The 19,773-nt window shown below is 40.1% G+C and overlaps 1 protein-coding gene across 4 annotated transcripts in view; it reads left to right on the top strand.

Moving 5' to 3' along the window:
- plxna1b (plexin A1b) overlaps positions 1–19,773 on the top strand; it is a 205,628-nt gene that overhangs the window by 13,957 nt on the left and 171,898 nt on the right. For all 4 annotated transcript variants that reach the window (XM_077528740.1, XM_077528738.1, XM_077528739.1 and 1 more), the window contains exon 2: positions 16,916–18,353. In XM_077528740.1, the coding sequence (XP_077384866.1) occupies positions 17,172–18,353 (1,182 nt within the window). In that variant the 5' untranslated portion in view covers positions 16,916–17,171. The remainder of the gene's footprint in view (positions 1–16,915; positions 18,354–19,773) is intronic.

The following is a 19,773-nucleotide window of genomic DNA, read 5'->3' as shown; positions in this document are numbered from 1 at the left end:
TTCTTGTGGTTGTCGTGGCCAATCACAATCAGCATGTGCGTAAATTAGTTGTGACTTGATACAGGAAGGACCAGTCCAATTGTGGCTGCTAGCAAGGCAAATTGTGTAAGAAACTCAGAGAAGACATAGTATTTATTTTTTTTTAAGAATGATGTTTAAGAATTTTTAGAATGAAATGATTCTAAGACTGCAATCAAAATTATAGCAGCCCAGAAAAGAACCTAACACACAGAGGATCAGACTTTCATTGTTCTCATTCTCCCTGCCTAGTCCATTGTTATGCAGAGGTAAACATTTGGGGACACAGAAAATAACAGACAAACAAAATGACACTCTCTATTTAGACTGCAAATGCAAAGGAGCAATTGTGTTTTGTATGCTTCCAACGTCACAGTAGACAGCAGTTTTAAAAATGACAGGAAGGTTGTTGTCAACTCTGCATTGTATTAATGCATAGATATCCATGGAGGCTATCATACAAATAACGTGGCGCCAGTGGTCCCTTTTCATTCTGAAATGAGAAAGGTTGGCAACAATCAGTTCTTTTTAAAATGTGTCCATAATAATGACATGAAATGCACGTTTTTTTGTGTTTTTTTTTGTTTTTTTGTTTTTTTTAATTAATAGTATGAACTTTAATCTGAAGGACAGTTGTGGCTGATAATAAGACACAGAGTCAAGAGCAAGGGTTTAACATCAAGTGTGCTACTTTGGTTCCAGCGACAACAATAGGATTAGCTGGCAGGCTAAATACGTGGGGCCCAGGCCAAGCCTCTTAAACTGTCACAAGGCACATTTAATATATTTCAATAGTCACCTGTGATTTCAATATGGCTTTCCCTCAGAGGGGTGAGAAAAAAACTTAGATTTTTTTTTTTTTTTTTTTTTTATAAACTAAAATAAATACATCTAATTTAAAAATGTCCGTGAATAAAGCCAGGCAAGTGTTCAGTTTCAGTTTATTTCGGTCAGCATAAGAAAATTGCAATCACAACATAATATAGACCTTCATAAAATAAAGAATAGCTGCTCAAAAAGGGCTTTGGCTGAATCACAACTTACAAATGCCGCACCCTCGTTCTTTCTCTTCAGTTCAGACAACAGAAATCTTCATACAAACAAGTTATTGCACGGATACTCTAAACTGAATAATATGAACATCATATGCAATCATACAATAACACTCTTTTTAATTGTACATAAATAAAAATAATTGCATTAATTTTCCATTGGCCTATAATAGTTTCCCTGACAGAGTGGCTATACAATAATTTAGTTTTAATCATCACCATCAATATTCTATAGCATTGACCATTAATATCACCTCACTTAATTCCCTTCAACATAGTAGCTACTTATCTTCTTGTACATTATTTGAAAGATGTTTATGCTCGGACATTTCTTCATCTCCTTGCTTAGACTGATCTATATGTTCATCCAAATAATTGATCCACAAAATTTTATGCCATCTGCATCGTGTTGTGAAGTTGTTCACCCCTCAGAAGATCCCTTTCACCGCTGCAGAACAGAATTTGTATGTTAATTGTGTTAGTTTTTTTTTTTTTTTTAACTTTCCGCGTGTATTATTGTTGCTCTTTGTTTAGAAACGATATTGAAGAATTCTTGACATCTAGAAATGATTGCTTTGTGTCTCCCGTGTAATTAACCTTGTGTGTGGTTCTCGCTTTGTTTTGTAGTTATTAGTGACCGTAATGAAGTTTTTTAGTTTCTCCCCCAAAACTCAGCAAAGGACAGAAAATGACAATAGAGTGTCTGAAGTGACTTGTAATCTTGGATATGTTTGACTTTGTTTATAACTGCAATGCTTCTTGAACCTTTGGACTGGTGATGCATGTTGAATGATTTCAAGCTAAGCTTAGCATGTGTTACCACTTGCTCCTATACGCAAGTATTGCGCCTAAGTCTAAGGATATATGAGGACGTGGTTTAGTTCTATCTTTATCTTGTGTTTATGTTTCACAGCTAGGCGCAACGACCCAGTGAGGCAGTTAATTCCCAGTGTTGCCCAACAAGTTGCAGGACTGTACTATCCAAGAGATAAACTTACAGTATTTGAAAAAGAGAGAGTTTTCTCAGGAGTATATTTTTTGGTGAGGCAGTGCTAATCAATTGTGCAACATTTAGCAAATTCCCCAAACTTCCTGTTTTGATCTTCACTCTAATCCCCATGTCTGTGTTGATTGCCAATAAATCTTATTGAATCACATTGGCTATGTGCAGTGTGAGGGAGGAAGGGGGGGGGGGGGGGGATGTCAAATATGGGTGAAGAAAAGAAAGTCACACAGACACAGAAAGAGCAAATTGCTCTTTCCCGCTGCCTGCTGCTAGAGCAGTGTTGCAGCCAGACGGACTGTGTTGACTCTGAGTCAGCAAGACTTGAACTGGGGGCCCGGTCTGTAGCTTCAGGGCTGTCAGTAACATGCGCACATACAGGCATGGTGTCAGACATGTTGCCCTATTCTCCTCAGCCCTGCAGCTCCGGCACTAACTATAGCTGCTCAGCCAACCACTCTTAATTAGTAGCTGCTGCTGCCCGCCGGCCCTACTCCGGCGCCACTGTGGTAAAGACCCGGCCCCGTGTCTGTGTGTGATGTGAGGCTTGTTTACGCTCTGTACCAGTGTCAATGTTGACAATCAATGCGTGGTTCAACTTCGATTTGTGGACGCCAGTTTTTTTTTTTCAACTGTAAATTGGAGTAGGTGGGAGAAATTATAGGATATCATCATCTTATAATGCCTCTGCCTCTCCTTGTGTTTGTAGGGTTAAACTCACTGAAATGTGAGTGAAATCTGTTTTCCCCCAGACTCCTGGGAGCACTTCTGTAACAGCCGTTCACAGTTTCCGTACATGGGTTTGGGATATTGTTTCACGCTTTTTTTATTGAGGTTTGTGTGTGTGTGTGTGTGTGTGTGCGCACGCATTTGGGTGTATTTGATGCTTGTACCTCAACAACCTCTAGAGTCATAATAAAGCACATTCTATACGTGAGCTGTTCCTGAGTGACGATTTTGTCCAAGCATAAGGCTGAAACATTTCTCCCAGAGGGCGCCATTTTTGTTCCAATACATAGTTGGAATAACTACCAACAGATGACCACAGCCGCTGGTCTGCCAAACAGAACTTAAGTAACTGTGCCACCAGACCACCACAGCCACCGATGTGATAATCACGACTTCAGTAACTTTGCCGACAGACCACCACAGCCACACAGTCTGCTGATCGCAACCATGTTATGAACCCACCAGAGTTAGAGAGACAAGGGGAGTTTCTTGACAAAGCTCAAATTAGGCCAGGAGCCACATGTAGCCGGAGAACAGACGTGATCGAACGGAAACAGCGGTGCATGCAAACACGTGTACACTGACTGCAATGGGCCACCACAGTGACCCATATTAGCCATTTCCTTTCACAATGAGACTTGGTCTAGGCCACATTGAGTCACAATTGCTGGATGAGGCTTTTCAGGATTTTACACCCATGACAACTGCTTCAAGAGTTTTTTTTGGTGATGGTTTTTAGCAGTTGTGGTTGCGCTGCATAATCTCTTGATCTCTTTTAGTCTGATTCTCATTTTCTTTTCCCTCCCTCCCCTTCCCTAATACATCTGCTTATAGAGGAGCTTGATTTTCAAGTGTGCCAATAAGGCAAGTTTCTATCTCTTCTGAATGGACAAGTTCACACTTCACTCTTTAAAACATTGATTCCACTTTGTGAGAATGACTGTCCACATTCAGAAATTCAACATCCATTGGTCAAGATGTCATTCAAGAATGACAGCAGTTTATAATTCAGTTTGGCGTCTGTTTGCATCGTATACTGTTCACTGTGTTCAGTAGTCAGTACTCTTTAGTCTTGAGGATAGGGAAATTGAATCATGTTCTCACTCGCACACACAGGTTGATTTGCATTTAAGATGCTAATATTGCCTTTTGGGTGAGCACAAATGTCTACAGTCTGCTGGTGCTTTGTTTCATCACACTTGTTCATTAAGCTTTAATAACTGAATTCTAGTGCCTCATACAAACACCAGTAACCAAAATGTATTATTATTTTTCTCTTATTGTAAAAGTCAAAGCATCTAGCGAACGAATGCAAATTTCTGTTTTGTGCAGTTCTTCCACAAAATTGGGCTTGCTTCAATATTAAAATAAAACCCTTTTGAGCTCAAGCTGGTTCATGCCACTGCTAGCTGGAAGAGATGAAAAGGGATGTTGGCCATTGTTGGTAGAAATGGAGTGCACGACTATGGCCGTGTTTTGTTGCCGGGGGAAGGAACCTTTCCCCCTTGACAAATCACATGATGTTTTAACAAGGCAGATCAGACCACGGAAGCCATTCTGGAAAACATCAAGGGAAGGGTCAAATGACCTGCAGAGGAAAGTGGATTGCACTGCTGCAATGGAGACTGGTTTAGCATTCAATTCCATTATCAAACAGCGGGTCTCAAATAAGAGGTCAATGTTCACTTCTATCAATGACATTTGAGTTTTTTGGTTTAATTGAATCTCTGTACAGCTGCTTCTATTATTTACAAAATGATTTACTTCAAGAAAAATGTACAAGTGAAGTCACACTAGGCGTCACAGCTATTGAATCAAAAGTGGTTTTCCCATTCAGATCATTTTTTTGTTACACCACATATATATAGACCCTGGGCCCCAACACATTTTTCATGTTGTCAGAGAGGATAACTGAAAGATTTTGGTGTTCTGATTGCCTGTGGAGTCTAAGGACTGGTGCATTATAACAGTTAGTTTGGCTGTCTTTTGTTGGCAAGTATCTAATACATCCTGGTGGCTAGATGAAAATGGAGAGAGGGAATGCAAGTTGCACGCACACGTTAAGTAATCTAACCAGGGGAAATAAAATTTGAGCGCAATGAAAGCCATGGGGAGAGGAGTATTTTGACTTCCAATGATTGCGTGTCCCAATTAGGCTGTTTATTTTATGCAGAGCAATATTCAGACTGGAGATCAAATTTCTCACTTTTATCACCTCAGTCTGAATTATTATATGGGCCTCTGGAGAAGCGTTTCTCTTTATGAGTTCTGTCGTCAGAAAGTGAACTGCCTGGTGCAAGTCAAGTTTGTGGTTAACCCAAAAGCCATCGTTAGTGGCTTTTAGCCATAGCATGTCTGAGCTCAGTGTCATTTCCATCTTTCTCCTCCTCCATGTTTTTTTCTGGAATTCCTCTCACTAACTCCTCTCACTCTCATTTTCCTCAGCTCCTACCAGTCTCTCCTTATCTCCCTTCCACTGTGCTCACATTACTTCTACCTACATGTCTCCACATGTCTCCATCTGTTTTTCTTTATGCATTCTTTTTCAATCCTACACAATGTTGTATGTACAAAGTGGTAGCTCTGAGGTTCCACTGGGACAAAGATAGCGACAAGCTCTCTGAACACAGTTTTGGTTTACTCATATTGGCCTGATTTTCGGTATTCTTTTCACTCCAGTGTCACTCCAGTTTGACCTGGGAAACCATTGACCAAAAAATATTGACCTAATGAGCCCGTGTTTGCTGTATGGTTTGTCTTCAAATCCATCTTACCCCACCCTGTCTGTGTATCACAATGGTGGTGATGTTACTCGTCTTTCTGGACTGACCAGTAGGCCTGCTCCCTTTCTTTTGGGATTTGCTCCAAGAACAGGCAGGCACATCTCAAACGATTGTGCTTTCTCGCTTCAGCTTCTTTGGCGTTTTCTGAGTTGATAGTTTCCTAATCTGCTGTCAGGTTGTAAATGCATAATTGGGCCTTTTGCATTTACAACCTAAGAACTGTCTACACCATGGACAAATTCTACAAAAGTACTTCTAGTAGTCGGAAGTTGAAGTGGTGTAGCTACAGTATGTGACAGACACTCAGTTTCCTACTTGCTGCTAAGGGAAAACCAAAACATGCACAGACTGTTCTCCTCTTATCTCTCTTCATTCCACCCCGTTCTGCCTGACTGGCTATCTGAAAAGGTATCGTTGACTCTTCTCATCTTTCTCCCGCTTTCATTTTCCATTATTTTGCCTTTAATTTGCATCATTTTCCCTCTTGCCTGCTCTCTATTATACTTATAATGGTATTATAATGGTTTCTAGGGGTGTTCCAAAAAAATCGATTCATAAAAGAATCGAGATTCCCATTTATTAATCGAATCGAATTGATATTAATATCCAAAATTTGATTTTTTTTTAATTAGAAATGAAGAAGAAGGGGAAAGGCAGTTGTAGCCCACATGCTATTTCTGTGGAAAAAGGCACATACAATACAAAATTAATAAAGGTTTAAAGCATCCATCCATCCATCCATCCATTTTCTTGACCGCTTATTCCTCACAAGGGTCGCGGGGGGTGCTGGCGCCTATCTCAGCTGGCTCTGGGCAGTAGGCGGGGGACACCCTGGACTGGTTGCCAACCAATCGCAGATGTTTAAAGCAAAAAAAAAAAAAAAAGACACTTTAATGTCTCTATTTGTCATTTTGTCTTGCAAAGCAGACTGGAGTACATCATGACAATGTTGTGCATATCTGTAAATTGAAGCAGAAATCATTTGTCAATCAAATAATTTTGAATTGAAAATCGATTCTGAATCGAATCGTAGGCCCAAAAATCATTATTGAATCGAATTGTGAGACCGTCAAAGATTCCCAGCCCTAATAGTTTCTGTCCCTTTGAATATACGTAATAAAAACAGACATCACTAGTGATTGTATATGAGTGGCTATGAGTCATAGCAAGGCGTGGACATAGTCATTATGTGAAATGTGTTGGACAACTATTAATCGCTGGATACAGCATAAAAGGCAATGAGTTTCAACTAAAGTGTGGTCCAAGGGCAAGTTGACCGTGCAACTGCAACTGATAATTTTTGGCTCGTCTCACAATTGAGCACACATTTTTTTTTAAATGCCTTTCTCCTTGAAAATGAGCCATCCACCTTCCTGTATTGCCCTCATTGTAAATACTCATACTTGCATTTAGTTACCTGACTTTGGTATTACCAAAGAAGATGTCATCATACAGCCTTCTTTTTTTTCATAGTTCTGTTGCAATTGGAATAATTATAATGGTTTCTTCTTATCGTCACTGCTTTATTTACGTTTGTTTGATATCTTAATTTACAACGTAATGTTCACAAACTAAACCTGTCATAACACGTTCTCCGCCCTTTACCACCTATCCAACCAGTTTGGAAAGCTTATAGACCACAGCATTATAGGATGTATGAATAGGTTTTAGAAAATGAAACGGTTTGTGGTTGACCTTAATCGTGGCTAGCATTCTTCAATGTTGATATAAGTAATCAGCTGCCATGTAGATACATACTTGAAAGGAAGCAACTATTCACCGCCATTCACACTACCGGTTTGTGTTTGCATGCAGCTTCCGCACTGGTTATATCCCTTTGCTTTTGACCATACAATGTATAGCTAATGTCTGTGGGTAGGCCAACTATAAGAGGTTTGACTTATTTGGGGATAAAGAACTCGACTGTGCAGATAATTGAACAAATTCATTGCGATTTTCAATGGCAAATAACCTGTGCCCAGCATCTCACTATGTGCTTTTAGTTGTCGTTGCGTTTCTGGCAGCTCGTGTGGGTTATTAATTCATTGAGACTGGGAAAGTCTGTGGCCATTTGTACTGGTTCAGTTTTGGTTATTTAGCTGGACTTTTGTCTATCACACTACTATGAATCATATCAGGCTCAATGCGGCCTTGACCTACATTTTACCCACCTTCTTCACACACTGACACAGATGCACACATTCACGCAGACAGAGGATTTTTGACGCGGAAAGACCCAGTCGAGAGATTAAAGCGTAAACCACTAATCTGTCGATGCATGTATGGTTTTGTGTGGCGACTAAACGTGGGCTGGATTTATGTTGTGTATGCAGAATCGGCACAAATGGTTGTTAAAGAAATTTCCACATAATTTTGTCTTTTCATTATGCATTGTAATAGGTGGGAAAGAGCTCTCATGTCCTTTCACACCAAATACATCCAAGACCAGCAAAATGGTTCAAAATAGCTTACTATGGGCTCAAGTCCAGCTCCTGATTGATTCAATGTCCTATAAGATTCCTGTCCAGACACAATACACATATGTTTTGCTTTGGTTTCTTTAGGACTATTATTCTTCTATCAGGAGGAGAACACGATGGAGGTAATGCAGAGAAATGTGTGTGGCACGCTTGGAAGAGGATATATGAGGATAAGAGAATTCAATGAAGTGAGGGCCAGAGGGGATAGAAGTCCATATAAAGATGGAGATGAAAACATTCTGTCTCCTTGCCATGTGTTATTGTAACCACAACAGCTCTATGCCTTGGAGATATTGAACTCTGTGTTCACCAGCCAATTCAGGCATGGTCTATCCAAACAAGCGTCTGGGAAAAGATATATATATATATTTTTTTGCAAACTGTTATAATTAATGTGAAATGTTATGAATTTTGACACATACACGCACATGAAAACGCACGGATACACTTACATGGATATCTTTCACATCTCGATGTGCACTGTAGATCTGTTGGAGGTGAAAAATTCCACATCGAGGTGTGTCTGCAACACATTCCCTCTGCATTCCTGTTTGGGGCTGACTTGGGGTCAGCGGTCATATTAACAAAGCTGACATAGGAGTGTTACCAAAGTGTGAAATGCGTGTGTGTAGCTGACTTTGTCCTACACCTTGCACGTGCTTGCAGCAAGGAGACTCATGTGCACTGTTTAGACCCACGTCTAACTGCCAATGCAGCTAGTTTTGTCTATCATGATATGTCAAGTAGGGCGTTTATTCAGCATTTCAATACATCACAACATGCTGAAACAGAAGCGTGTGTTTCGAGGAATGAAGGCAAGGAATTTATGTGATGTAGTGCCCACAGTCGGACTATGGTCTTTAGGTGGCCGATGTCACTTGTCACATGCACACAAACAAGAAGCAATTGTCCACACACATTTTGCTACTTCAGCCACTGTGCACATATACATCGCTTCACTTCTTCCCTAGAGACGGTCAGTAGGTTAAAGTGGGACAGTTGGGATTCTACATAATTACACAATCGACAAATCAGTTCTGTAACTTAGCTGATTCTTCTGGCTGAAAATGATTTCTTACAAGAAGTTACAAAAATACACTGATTGCTGATCATCACACCACATTTGGATATATGAATATTTGCAGCCTGAGCCCATTTGCCCAAAAAGTCAAGTTTCTGTATATGGATATACTGTATGTTGGCACAATAACCTCCAATACTTATTAGGCAAGCTTCTCGTCTCATATAAAGCGAGAAAGGATATGATACATGATCCCACAAAAATTCAATACTGCCTGTTAGGGGTGTTAAAAAAAATCGATTCGGCGATATATCGCGATACTACATCGCGCGATTCTCGAATCGATTCAATAATCGGCAGAATCGATTTTTTTTTTTTTCGAAATTTTTTTTTTTTTTTTTTTTTCGAAATTTTTTTTTTTTTTTTTTTAGGATTCACACCTTGAGCATGGAAGAATGTTATATGAACGGCACATTAAGCCTTAATATTTTTATTTTAATGCTGTTCAAATGTGAAACAGATTGCAAACTGTTTGTGTACAGTGGCTCACGGTTATAAGCCTCAAGTTTTAGATAAATATATTCATACAAATCTTACAGTGTACATGTACAAATTTACTGATAGTATTTTCTAAATTTGAATGGAAAAAAATCGCAACAATCGACTTATAAATTCGTATCGGGATTAATCGGTATCGAATCGTGACCATTCGTATCGGGATTAATCGGTATCGAATCGAATCGTGACCTGTGAATCGTGATACGAATCGAATCGTCAGGTACTAGGCAATTCACACCCCTACTGCCTGTTTTATACCTCCACCAAACTATAACTCACTAGCTGGATCACTAGAATACAACACAAGGAGAGTTGATTTTGCTACCTGAGATATTTACCTCATGTTTCCCATAGATGCCAAGGATTCACTTAAAGTTTTGTTTGTTTGTTTAATGGATTTGGGTTTTTAAACTACACTGATTTTGTTTTGTTTTGTTTTATAATCTAAAACTACAAAGATGTATTGTTTCATCATTAATACTGGTGATATAACTTCATTTTATTTACACTTGTATGGCCCCTTAAATGTTAAAATGGTGTTTAAAACATTGCCATTTCTTTCAAAATACATTACACACGTTTGAAGATAACTGCTGAAAATATATTAGGAAGGAGGATTGTTTAAGTACTCAATTGCAGGGATATAGAATTTATTGTACAATAGATTATTTATTTATTTTTATTTTTACTTTTATTTTTATTTTTATTTTTATTTTTATTTTTATTTTTATTTTTATTTTTATTTTTATTTTTATTTTTATTTTTTACAGAGCTTGGGCATGAGTCTGCACTTCCCCCAAACTATACATGAACTTGCGAGATAGAATTACAGTACTTGGCAAATTTCTACTGCATCAACATGCAGTTAGCTACTGTAGCTAGCTAGCTATGCTTACACACTGAAAATGCATCTTCCCTGGTTGCCACAGTTTACAGAAAAGTTTGGTGTTATTTCAATGCACAAGTGTTTTATGTTGTGTTATTCAGGATAAAATAAAATGTTGGAAGACAAATCATTGTGGGCATATTACTAGTATGAAATATGTAGTCAAAAGTCCCTCATATAATGTGAGGCACTTGCTGAATAATATGTGCTACTGTCTTTGATAAATGGTTAACGTCCGTTTAAGTGTGTCTGTCATGTGGACCCACACACCGAAAAACATGAAGCGAGCGCCGATGCCGTAGATGAGCCTGTTGCCTGTCTGATGGCAAAGGGAGCTGCGTTTAGCTGGCAAGCTATGTACTTTTTATATACTTTTTTTTTAAGCATTCTAATATGGCGGGGTTGCTAACAGTTGCTAACAGTCTTCTGTGTTATGTCAAATTTACAGCGCTCATTTTCACTTTACAGTGAATTTAAAGTTTTCTAAAGCAGATAAATTTGTTTTTCCATGATTTCCTTTGCTAATATTTTTGGGGGAAATACAGATTGTTTTTAAAACTTTTTACTGTTCCACTCTACAGTATTGAAAAGAGACTTAAGAAACACTATCCTTTTGCAATTATTAATACACATGATGCAGTTGTTCATCTTGGATCAAAGTGGAAAAATTGCACAATGACAGATGGGCTTGGATGATTTTTGATAGTATTCCAGTGATCCTTTGCAATTATGTTGACATTCTCTGATAATCCCTTGCAGTCAGTGTAATGGCTTTGTCGCTGTTTTTAGATATTAGTTTATTGCGTGAGCACTCTTTCTTTGAAAATGACTTCTTTATAGGCCATATGTTGCACTGATCCAAATTTCACAAATGTAGGCAAGTTTGTCAATGGTAGGGTTTGAATGAGACCTGTTAAAAAGAAAAAAAAGAGCAACCCATTTCAACAACAACTCTTTACTTATTTATTTATTTTTTTATGCGATTGTTTGTCTGTCTAGGGATTGCTCTCCCTCTGTCGTCCAACCATCAGTGTCTTGGGGGATGGTAATCCATTCTTTCCATATGCAGATAGTGACTGCTAGATTAGGCAGACCCTGGGAGAGGATTATGGCTTCAGGACCCCTACTCTCTTACATCCTCTTTAACCATGCAACCCCCAACCACCATCGTCACACCTCCATCCCTGCTTCTTGCAGTCTTCTCTTACCGTTCTATCGTCGACTCTCCTCCCTCTCTTTTCCTGGGTAAATCTCCATTCTCTGGTCTGTGTTGGTTGCTAAATGAAGAGGTGGAGAGCGGATTAAAATAGAAAACCGTATAATTTTTTGTGCTTTAGATCCATACGTGTATTTAACATGTTGATAGAAGGTATCGATGCAGACACATTCAAATACACATATATGCGCACGCACACAGACAGTGTGATGGTGTGCATGGGTTGGAGTGTGTCCAATGGTGAATGCTTGTCTTTTAAGCCATATTTCTCGCAGTCGCCTCTCCAAATATACTATGGTAGGGATGCATAATTGACTTATGCATGAGATGTGTGTGTGTGTTAAGAATTTGCATTCATTTTAAGAGACTTTTTTTATTTTTTTATTAACTATTTACAGTAAATGTGTATTCAGGCACATCTATGAGTGTTTTTTTGTTTGTTTGTTTGGTTTACTACATTGTAATTTATTCAGTGTATATACAGTGTAGTCGATTTTATGCCAATACCCAAGATCGGGTCCTGACCAGTTTAATCTCGAAACAGATTTTATGGACAACAGAACGTTTGAGAAACCCTAAAAGCCTCTATACACCAGTCAGATGTCGGCCAAATGTGACTAACGCCTACGGCCTGTAGCGTCATTCTGACCGCCGGCATTTCACGGAGGAAAAATTACATAATCACACACCACAACAAATGGACACTGACGCCAACTATTACTGTAAGTACCTTCTGTGCATGCGTGAGACGCATTACCCCTCCACATCATTGGCGGCAGTAGTCACTATTCCTCATTGTTAGAAAAAGGTAACCGGAAAACTCTTTACGGGGGTGTGATATAAAAACGTAAGCGATGCATATTGCTATCTTTTTCACTCAGGCCCAATGTACTCTCAAGTGATGCACACCCTCAGGCACTTTACAGAGTATTGTGTAATATACAGTGAATGTAAATCCTACCTGATATATTCAGTTGCATCTCCATCTTTGTCATACTTTGGCCTTCATCACTAGACAGACATACCCTCATACCTCCATCTTCTTGTCCAGACAGACATTATAATTGCGTCCAAATGCAAAAGGTGACAATGTGAGAACATGGGCACAATTATCTGTCCACATTCGTCACTTCCTGTTCTAGCACCATATGCGGATTTGCTAGCTCAAAGCCAATCAGAGTGATCAAAAATCACGACTGTCCGACCACTGATTCAAGATGCTGAATCTGCCGAAAACGGCCTCCAGATGCTCCCCAACTGCTACGACGTTACGACGATGATTTTATACCTTAATCATACGCCGCTTACTGACACCCAGATACTTCCCGACATCCGACGTAGCATTGGTGTTTGAGACCTTTACTCAGACAAATACTGTATCTACTGTATTTCTGGGTCATACTGCTTCCATTGTAGTTGGCAAGTTTACTTACTTCATCTTTGGCAGTTAATGTTCTGCTATACTAGACGTGGTCCACATGCCCTTCCACTTCCTTCCTCCTCATCCCTCCAGCGCAACCTTCTGCTCCTCTTTCTCCCCTCCAGTTGTGAATGCTGTAATTGATATGCCACTGGCAATAAATCAGCACCGCACAAGGGTGAGCAACGACCATTATCTGAGCGGACAGGTTTGAGGAAACGGGAAAGAGGGGGCGATGACCCCCCACTCTACTCACAAGAGGCACTGGAGCCTCATCAACTTGACCTAAAACACCTCCATCGCCTCCTTGCGGGATTCACACTACTGTCAAGCCAAACAAAATTATCTAAGGTCAAGGAAATGACCCTTCAAGCTTTTCCTTGTTTTCCTCACCTCACTTTGCATCCCTCATTACTATTCCCAGTCTGTAGTGACGTACTGAGATTCTCTGTCAATGTAAAGGGCATCCTGATCTCAAATCCAATCAACTTGACCCTTTAGTGCCGGTTCACTCTGTTTTTCCCTGATGTGATAACATCCTCAGTTCCTTTGACACTGTGGCTGCACATTCCTAAGTTGCGTTGCTGCTTTGAAATGATTGACATGTTGTTCCCTAGATGGTGCCAGATGTGGCTCGCAGTCTGCGCTATTGCTCTCCCCTCTGTTTCACTTTAAATAAAGAGGTGACAGAAATTGAGAGAAAGCCAAAAGGCTAGTCGTCACAAAAATGTTATATTTATTTGAATTTGGTCTCCTCCTTGTTCACTCATTCTTCTAGCCTTAATTTTAAAATAATGTGGCAGCTGTCCTTCGTACACCACCACATTACAAATTGCCATCTGTAGTCATTTGAAAGCTCTTTGTTGTAGCTTGTTCATTTTAGTAATGCGGTGGTTTATTTCCAAGTGGAGACAGTGTGTGTGTGCCAGGTTGTTGAATATTTGGTAACTTCATTCAGAACCTTGCATTCAAGTGCCTCATCCTTGGTCTCTTGCTCAAGTGCATGTGAAGCGCTAATTAAAATGCAGGAGTTGCCTTTTGTTTGGCTCCTGCTGGCCCTCAGTAATAAAACACCCACTCTTTTTTTTCCTCAAGTCTTTTTGTGTATCACCTGCCCCCATTTTAGTACCTTGAGTTTTTCTTGTCTTTATTATTTTGAGAAAAAGGAAAGTTCCAGTATGTTTTAATGGTCTATTATACATTTGGTTGTGCTTGGCCGTATGCAAATTTGGTGACAGCGTAGTTGCTTGAACCTGACTGTCTCAGCTCAGCATTGGTTTGCCAAAAAAAGACCTATACTTTTCCCCACATCACGTTCACTGTTTTAAAGGGATTACATCATGGTATTTTAAGTCCGTCCACAGTTAACAGTAGGCATATAATGATTCAATCTTACTTTTGACGCCATGGCGCTGTATTTTATTTTATTTTTTTAAATGAAATGTTAAGTGCTTTGCTGGTTATTTTTCTAATGCGGAAGTAAAACGCCCGATTCAGTAAAACCCCGCCTTTCCCCGTGTGATTGCCGCTTTCCCGGCGAGCCAACTCTAGTCTGCTGTTGGAGCTCTGCGTTTGAGCACTCCTCTGAATGGCAAGCCATAAATTCTTCAATAAACATTTGAAACAAAACGGCTCATTGCCACAAGAAATTGTGGAGAAAGAGGGGAGGAGAGGAAAGAGCGGAAAGAAGAAGGAGAAAAAAACATTAGCGGGTGGCGAACTGGGTACCCACTGCTTACAGGGCAAGTGCTCTAACCACTACACTATTTGTTCATTTAGGTTCAGCAGCAGAAAAGTTTTACTCATAGTTAAGTTTACACAAGTGTCAGCCAAAAATCGGATTTTAAGACTGCCAATTGTCATTGCACTTTGGCATTGTAAATGTGAAGGATAATTGATTGCTGTAAATTCATTTGGACATAATGTTTACTGATAAAGTCTATTTTTGTCACTATCCCATGGAGGTCTCAGAGAAAGTGGGCGTGCATTTAGTCCTCAGAGGTGGTGCGGGGGTGGGTCCGCACCTAATGACGTCACAAAGTGACAACAGCTCATTTTCTCAGCTGGGGCTAGTGCTTGGCGAGCAAAATGACCTAGAATTTCTCAGAGCGGTGAATGGAGGAGGTGATGTTTTTGGTGAGGAATTAGCATTTTAAAAAGGCTAAAAGCTCTAAAAAGTGGATTTTTCACATTGTTGTCCCTTTAACTTATTGAATGTAACTCATTGAATTCAAAGTGAAATTATCTTTAGCATCTTTTCTCATCTTCATTATGCAGGTACATATGTATTCTGTTTCAGTGCTCTATACAGTCATCAAACCTGCTAGGATTGACTCAATGGATAAATGTCATTCCTCATTTTGACTGGACAACTCACTGTTGTCTTGGTAATAGTACCTGGAGCTTGTAAATCTTTTGATCCACGTAGGATAAGAAAGATTTGAAAACCATAATCATTAATTCCATTCAATGATTGCACCCACCTTTTGCCGAGTGCAAAATACACGGGATGACAGTGATTGTCTGTACTCACCCTGACCAATGTAAACGGCTTCATTCAGTGCTCAGTCTTTAATGTAGTTTTTGTTTTGCATCATTGGGCACTTGGTGGGCGTTGTCATCAACGAAAAGTGAAGATTAATGAAATAGCCTAGCTCTGTTGAAAATGCGCATTCATTCGTTTGAGCTTGGTTAGCTGACAATCTGACCTTCTTCTTGATTGATTGATAGATGGATAGCCTTGCTCCTGACTGTTCCACCACACTTTGAGCAGCAGGCAGAAACCCGGGATTCCATTTGATTATTCCCTGCCATGGCTTTTCCCTTCCCCCTCATATTACCTTCCTGGGGTCCAAAATGATTCTCATCTTTTCTGATTTGAAGTGGTCATAAAACACTGTTTGTGTAGACACTTTGATTGTCGAGGTGAAATTGAAGCAAGGCTTCCCTAGGACTGTGGCGTTCGGTTTAGCATAATCAGCATTTACAGCAGATTTCTACTCTGTGGGACCACAATTGGCAGCACTCGCGCCACCAACTCTAAATATCGTAGTTAGAAGGTGTCTATTATGTTATTTGTGATGCTGCACCAGTTTAGGGACCTCTGTATGGATAAATGTGTATGAAATAGAAACGCCTCCTGTTAAGTTTCAGCCATGTAGTGTCAGCACCAATATACAGTATATGTTGATGTAGCTATTAATAATGGGGCTATACATATGGAACGTTTGGAAGTTGATATATTGCTTGATGTGTTGCAAATAATCCAGAAGGATCAATCACAATGGTAAAGTTTTTGATAATTACAGTTTGTGTTACTGAATAGTGTGTTGACACCATTCGTACTGTGACAGGAGCCCTGGCTATGAATTGTTTTCCGATGTAGCAATGCCCACTGGCACGTGATCAAACATTTGCCTCCTCTGATTGAAGTTATAAAATATTACTGATTTTAATGTTGTGTCCATTACTCATTCCAGCAAGTCTTATATTATATGTACAGATCCTTCAATAATTGGCTCATGCCTCCCCTGCTATCTTCCCTCATAATTAAATGCCAACACACATTTGCCTTCCAGACTTGATTTGATATCATTAATTCATCACGGTGGCAAATGTCAGCTTTTTTTCCCCCTCCTCATTTTGTCTGTTTAATTTGTGAGCCTTTAAGGCCCCTCTATGCTTGATGCATAATCAATAGGAAATGTTCCTCAGTCACTAACAGTGTTTTTTTTTTCCCTGCCTTCTAGGGCTCACACCACGTTCCTCTGTGGATGATGTTCCTGATGATGGCGTGCAACGTCGTGAACAGGACAGTGGATCAATAGTGTTTGTTTCCCACTTCATTTTCCACTGTCTTCTTTACGTAGTACTTATTTGTATCTTGACAGTAGACCAAAGACTAAAAATCCTGACTTGGAATTCAAGTACCAGAGGTTGCACTCCTCCTCCTCCTCTCTTTCTCCTTCCCCTCCCCAACAAGCTTCTCCACGGGACAGACCAAACATGTGCTCAAAAGCTCGATCAACAGTTTCCCCTGTTCTTGGGAACCTGTTTCCTGTGTTTGGGCTTTTACTTATAATGACCTCATCCTTCTGTGGAGGCCAGCCGCCAACTTTCAAACGATTCGCACCTGCGGAGTGGGGGCTTACACATTTGGCCATTCACAACAAAACTGGAGAAGTCTATGTGGGAGCTGTCAACTGGATTTTCAAGCTGTCTAGCAATCTAACTAAGCTGCGTAGTCACATGACTGGACCAGTGGTGGACAACGAAAAGTGTTACCCTCCACCCAGTGTCCAGTCATGCCCTCATGACCTGGCTCAGACACCCAACGTGAACAAGCTTCTACTCATTGACTATGCCCAGAATCGCCTCATTGCTTGCGGTAGCACTTCACAGGGAATCTGCCAATTTCTACGTCTGGATGACCTCTTCAAACTGGGTGAGCCTCACCATCGCAAAGAACACTACCTGTCCAGTGTGGCTGAGTCGGGGACCATGTCAGGAGTCATTATAAGCTCCGCTCACAGTCCAACAAGCAAGCTGTTCATTGGAACCCCTATTGATGGCAAGTCGGAGTACTTCCCAACCCTCTCCAGCCGAAAGCTGATGGAGAACGAAGAAAATGCGGACATGTTCAGCTTTGTGTATCAAGATGAGTTTGTCTCCTCTCAGCTCAAGATTCCATCTGATACTTTGTCCAAGTTCCCTGCTTTTGACATATACTATGTTTACAGCTTTAGCAGTGAACAGTTTGTGTATTACCTTACAATGCAGCTGGATACTCAGCTCACTTCTCCTGATGCCAGCGGCGAGCAATTCTTCACTTCCAAAATCGTACGCCTATGCGTTGATGACCCCAAATTTTACTCCTACGTTGAGTTCCCCATTGGCTGCACTAAAGACGGTGTCGAGTACCGCCTGGTTCAGGATGCTTATTTGGCTCGACCAGGCCGCCAACTAGCAAATTCTCTGGGGATCTCTGAGAATGAAGACATCCTCTTCACAGTCTTCTCTCAGGGTCAGAAGAATCGTGCCAAACCACCCAAAGAGTCAGCGTTGTGCCTATTCACCCTGAGGAGAATAAAGGAGAAAATCAAGGAAAGGATTCAGTCTTGTTACAAGGGAGATGGGAAGCTCTCCTTACCATGGCTTCTCAACAAGGAACTGGCGTGCATCAACTCTGTAAGTGATTTCAAATATTCTTTGTTTTGTCATTCATAAAACTGCTCAAATAGGAAAATGGATGCTTACATGTACATTGATTCCTTTCATATTCTAATGAAAGGAATAATACGTTACATTGGTTAATAATGTGTTTAACATCCAAACGAGTGAACTGACCAATAGTATAAATATTTGAATAGTAGACAATTGATAAGTTTCTCTTTGTCAAACGCCCATTTTGGTTCTCAATCCATCCAATACTTTTGACAACCATTCTATCAACCACCACCAACATGCTCACTTTCACTAAATTTTAATTAAAATACAGATTGAAAGCTTTTTCTTTAAAGGCAGATGTCCTTCATTTCTACCAGAAGGCCTCTTTGCTCACACATGCATTGTTGTCTTAGAGATAGATGCTGTGTCGTAACCCTTCTCTTTATGATTGTTCATTTGCGTGAGTTCAGGCGTGTTTTGTGCGGTAGTGTAAATGATGTGAAGGACCCTAGCCAAGGCCTATTCACCCTCCATTCTCCCTCTTCATCATCACACTCTCTGTAAAGAAACTATCTTTCCAGTTCGGTGGTTGTCTCATTCTTTTTGGGTGGACTTTTTTTTCCTGGCCTACCACACAGACAATAGCTCTGATTCAGAAAACAGGATCTCATTTATTTCAGTTGGAACCTTGCCCTTTTGCAAAAGAAACATAGTGTGTCTGTGTACAAAAGTGTAGAGGCTAAAATGTGACATACAGTTGTTTAGTGTAAGGTTTATTTTTAAAGTTGAATATAAGCACACGTGACTATTTAGACGCTCAATTCTTGCGCCTAGTAATTTCTTTAAAGATAAAAAAATGTTGTCTGCTGTACTGAAGGCCTGGCTGTCTTGTTTCATGAGGCTGATTACTCTGACCTCATATTTTATTCATGTGGGTCCAGTGAGTTTTGTTCATACAAAACATCAGAATCAGGTGATTTTAAAAAAGAGATTTGTTGACCCTCGTCTTAGTGCTTAAGCTTTCATGTTAAATGATAAGCACATTAAATTCTTTTCTGTTTTAATCCATCTAATCTTCTGTAATCAAGGTATTTTACATTATTGTGAGCTAGAAATGCTTTGTTATATTCTAACATCTGCTCCCCATCCACTTTGCCTCTCAAAATGTTTTTGGTCATAGTTTGGGTATATGTTCTCATGAGCTATCATAATCCTACAGATAATTAATATTCTATTCAAGATGGCTGCAATGATGATGTAAGACGAGCACAATGGCTTAACCAGATGACAGCAGTGAGGCCTGAGGGTCAGCCTCAGGTTAATGATGCCTGCTCCATTGCCCTCGAGCAGTGGCCTCATGACAGCTACCCACTACTGACTGGTGACCATAACCACAGTCAGTGGACCGAAGGACCTTAAATCTGACCTCACATAAATGGCA

Source organism: Festucalex cinctus, chromosome 8 (genome assembly GCF_051991245.1).
Source record: "Festucalex cinctus isolate MCC-2025b chromosome 8, RoL_Fcin_1.0, whole genome shotgun sequence".
Classification (NCBI taxonomy): Eukaryota; Metazoa; Chordata; class Actinopteri; order Syngnathiformes; family Syngnathidae; genus Festucalex; species Festucalex cinctus.
Note: the sequence above shows the minus strand (reverse complement) of the source record. Positions and strands in the feature narration are given on the sequence as shown.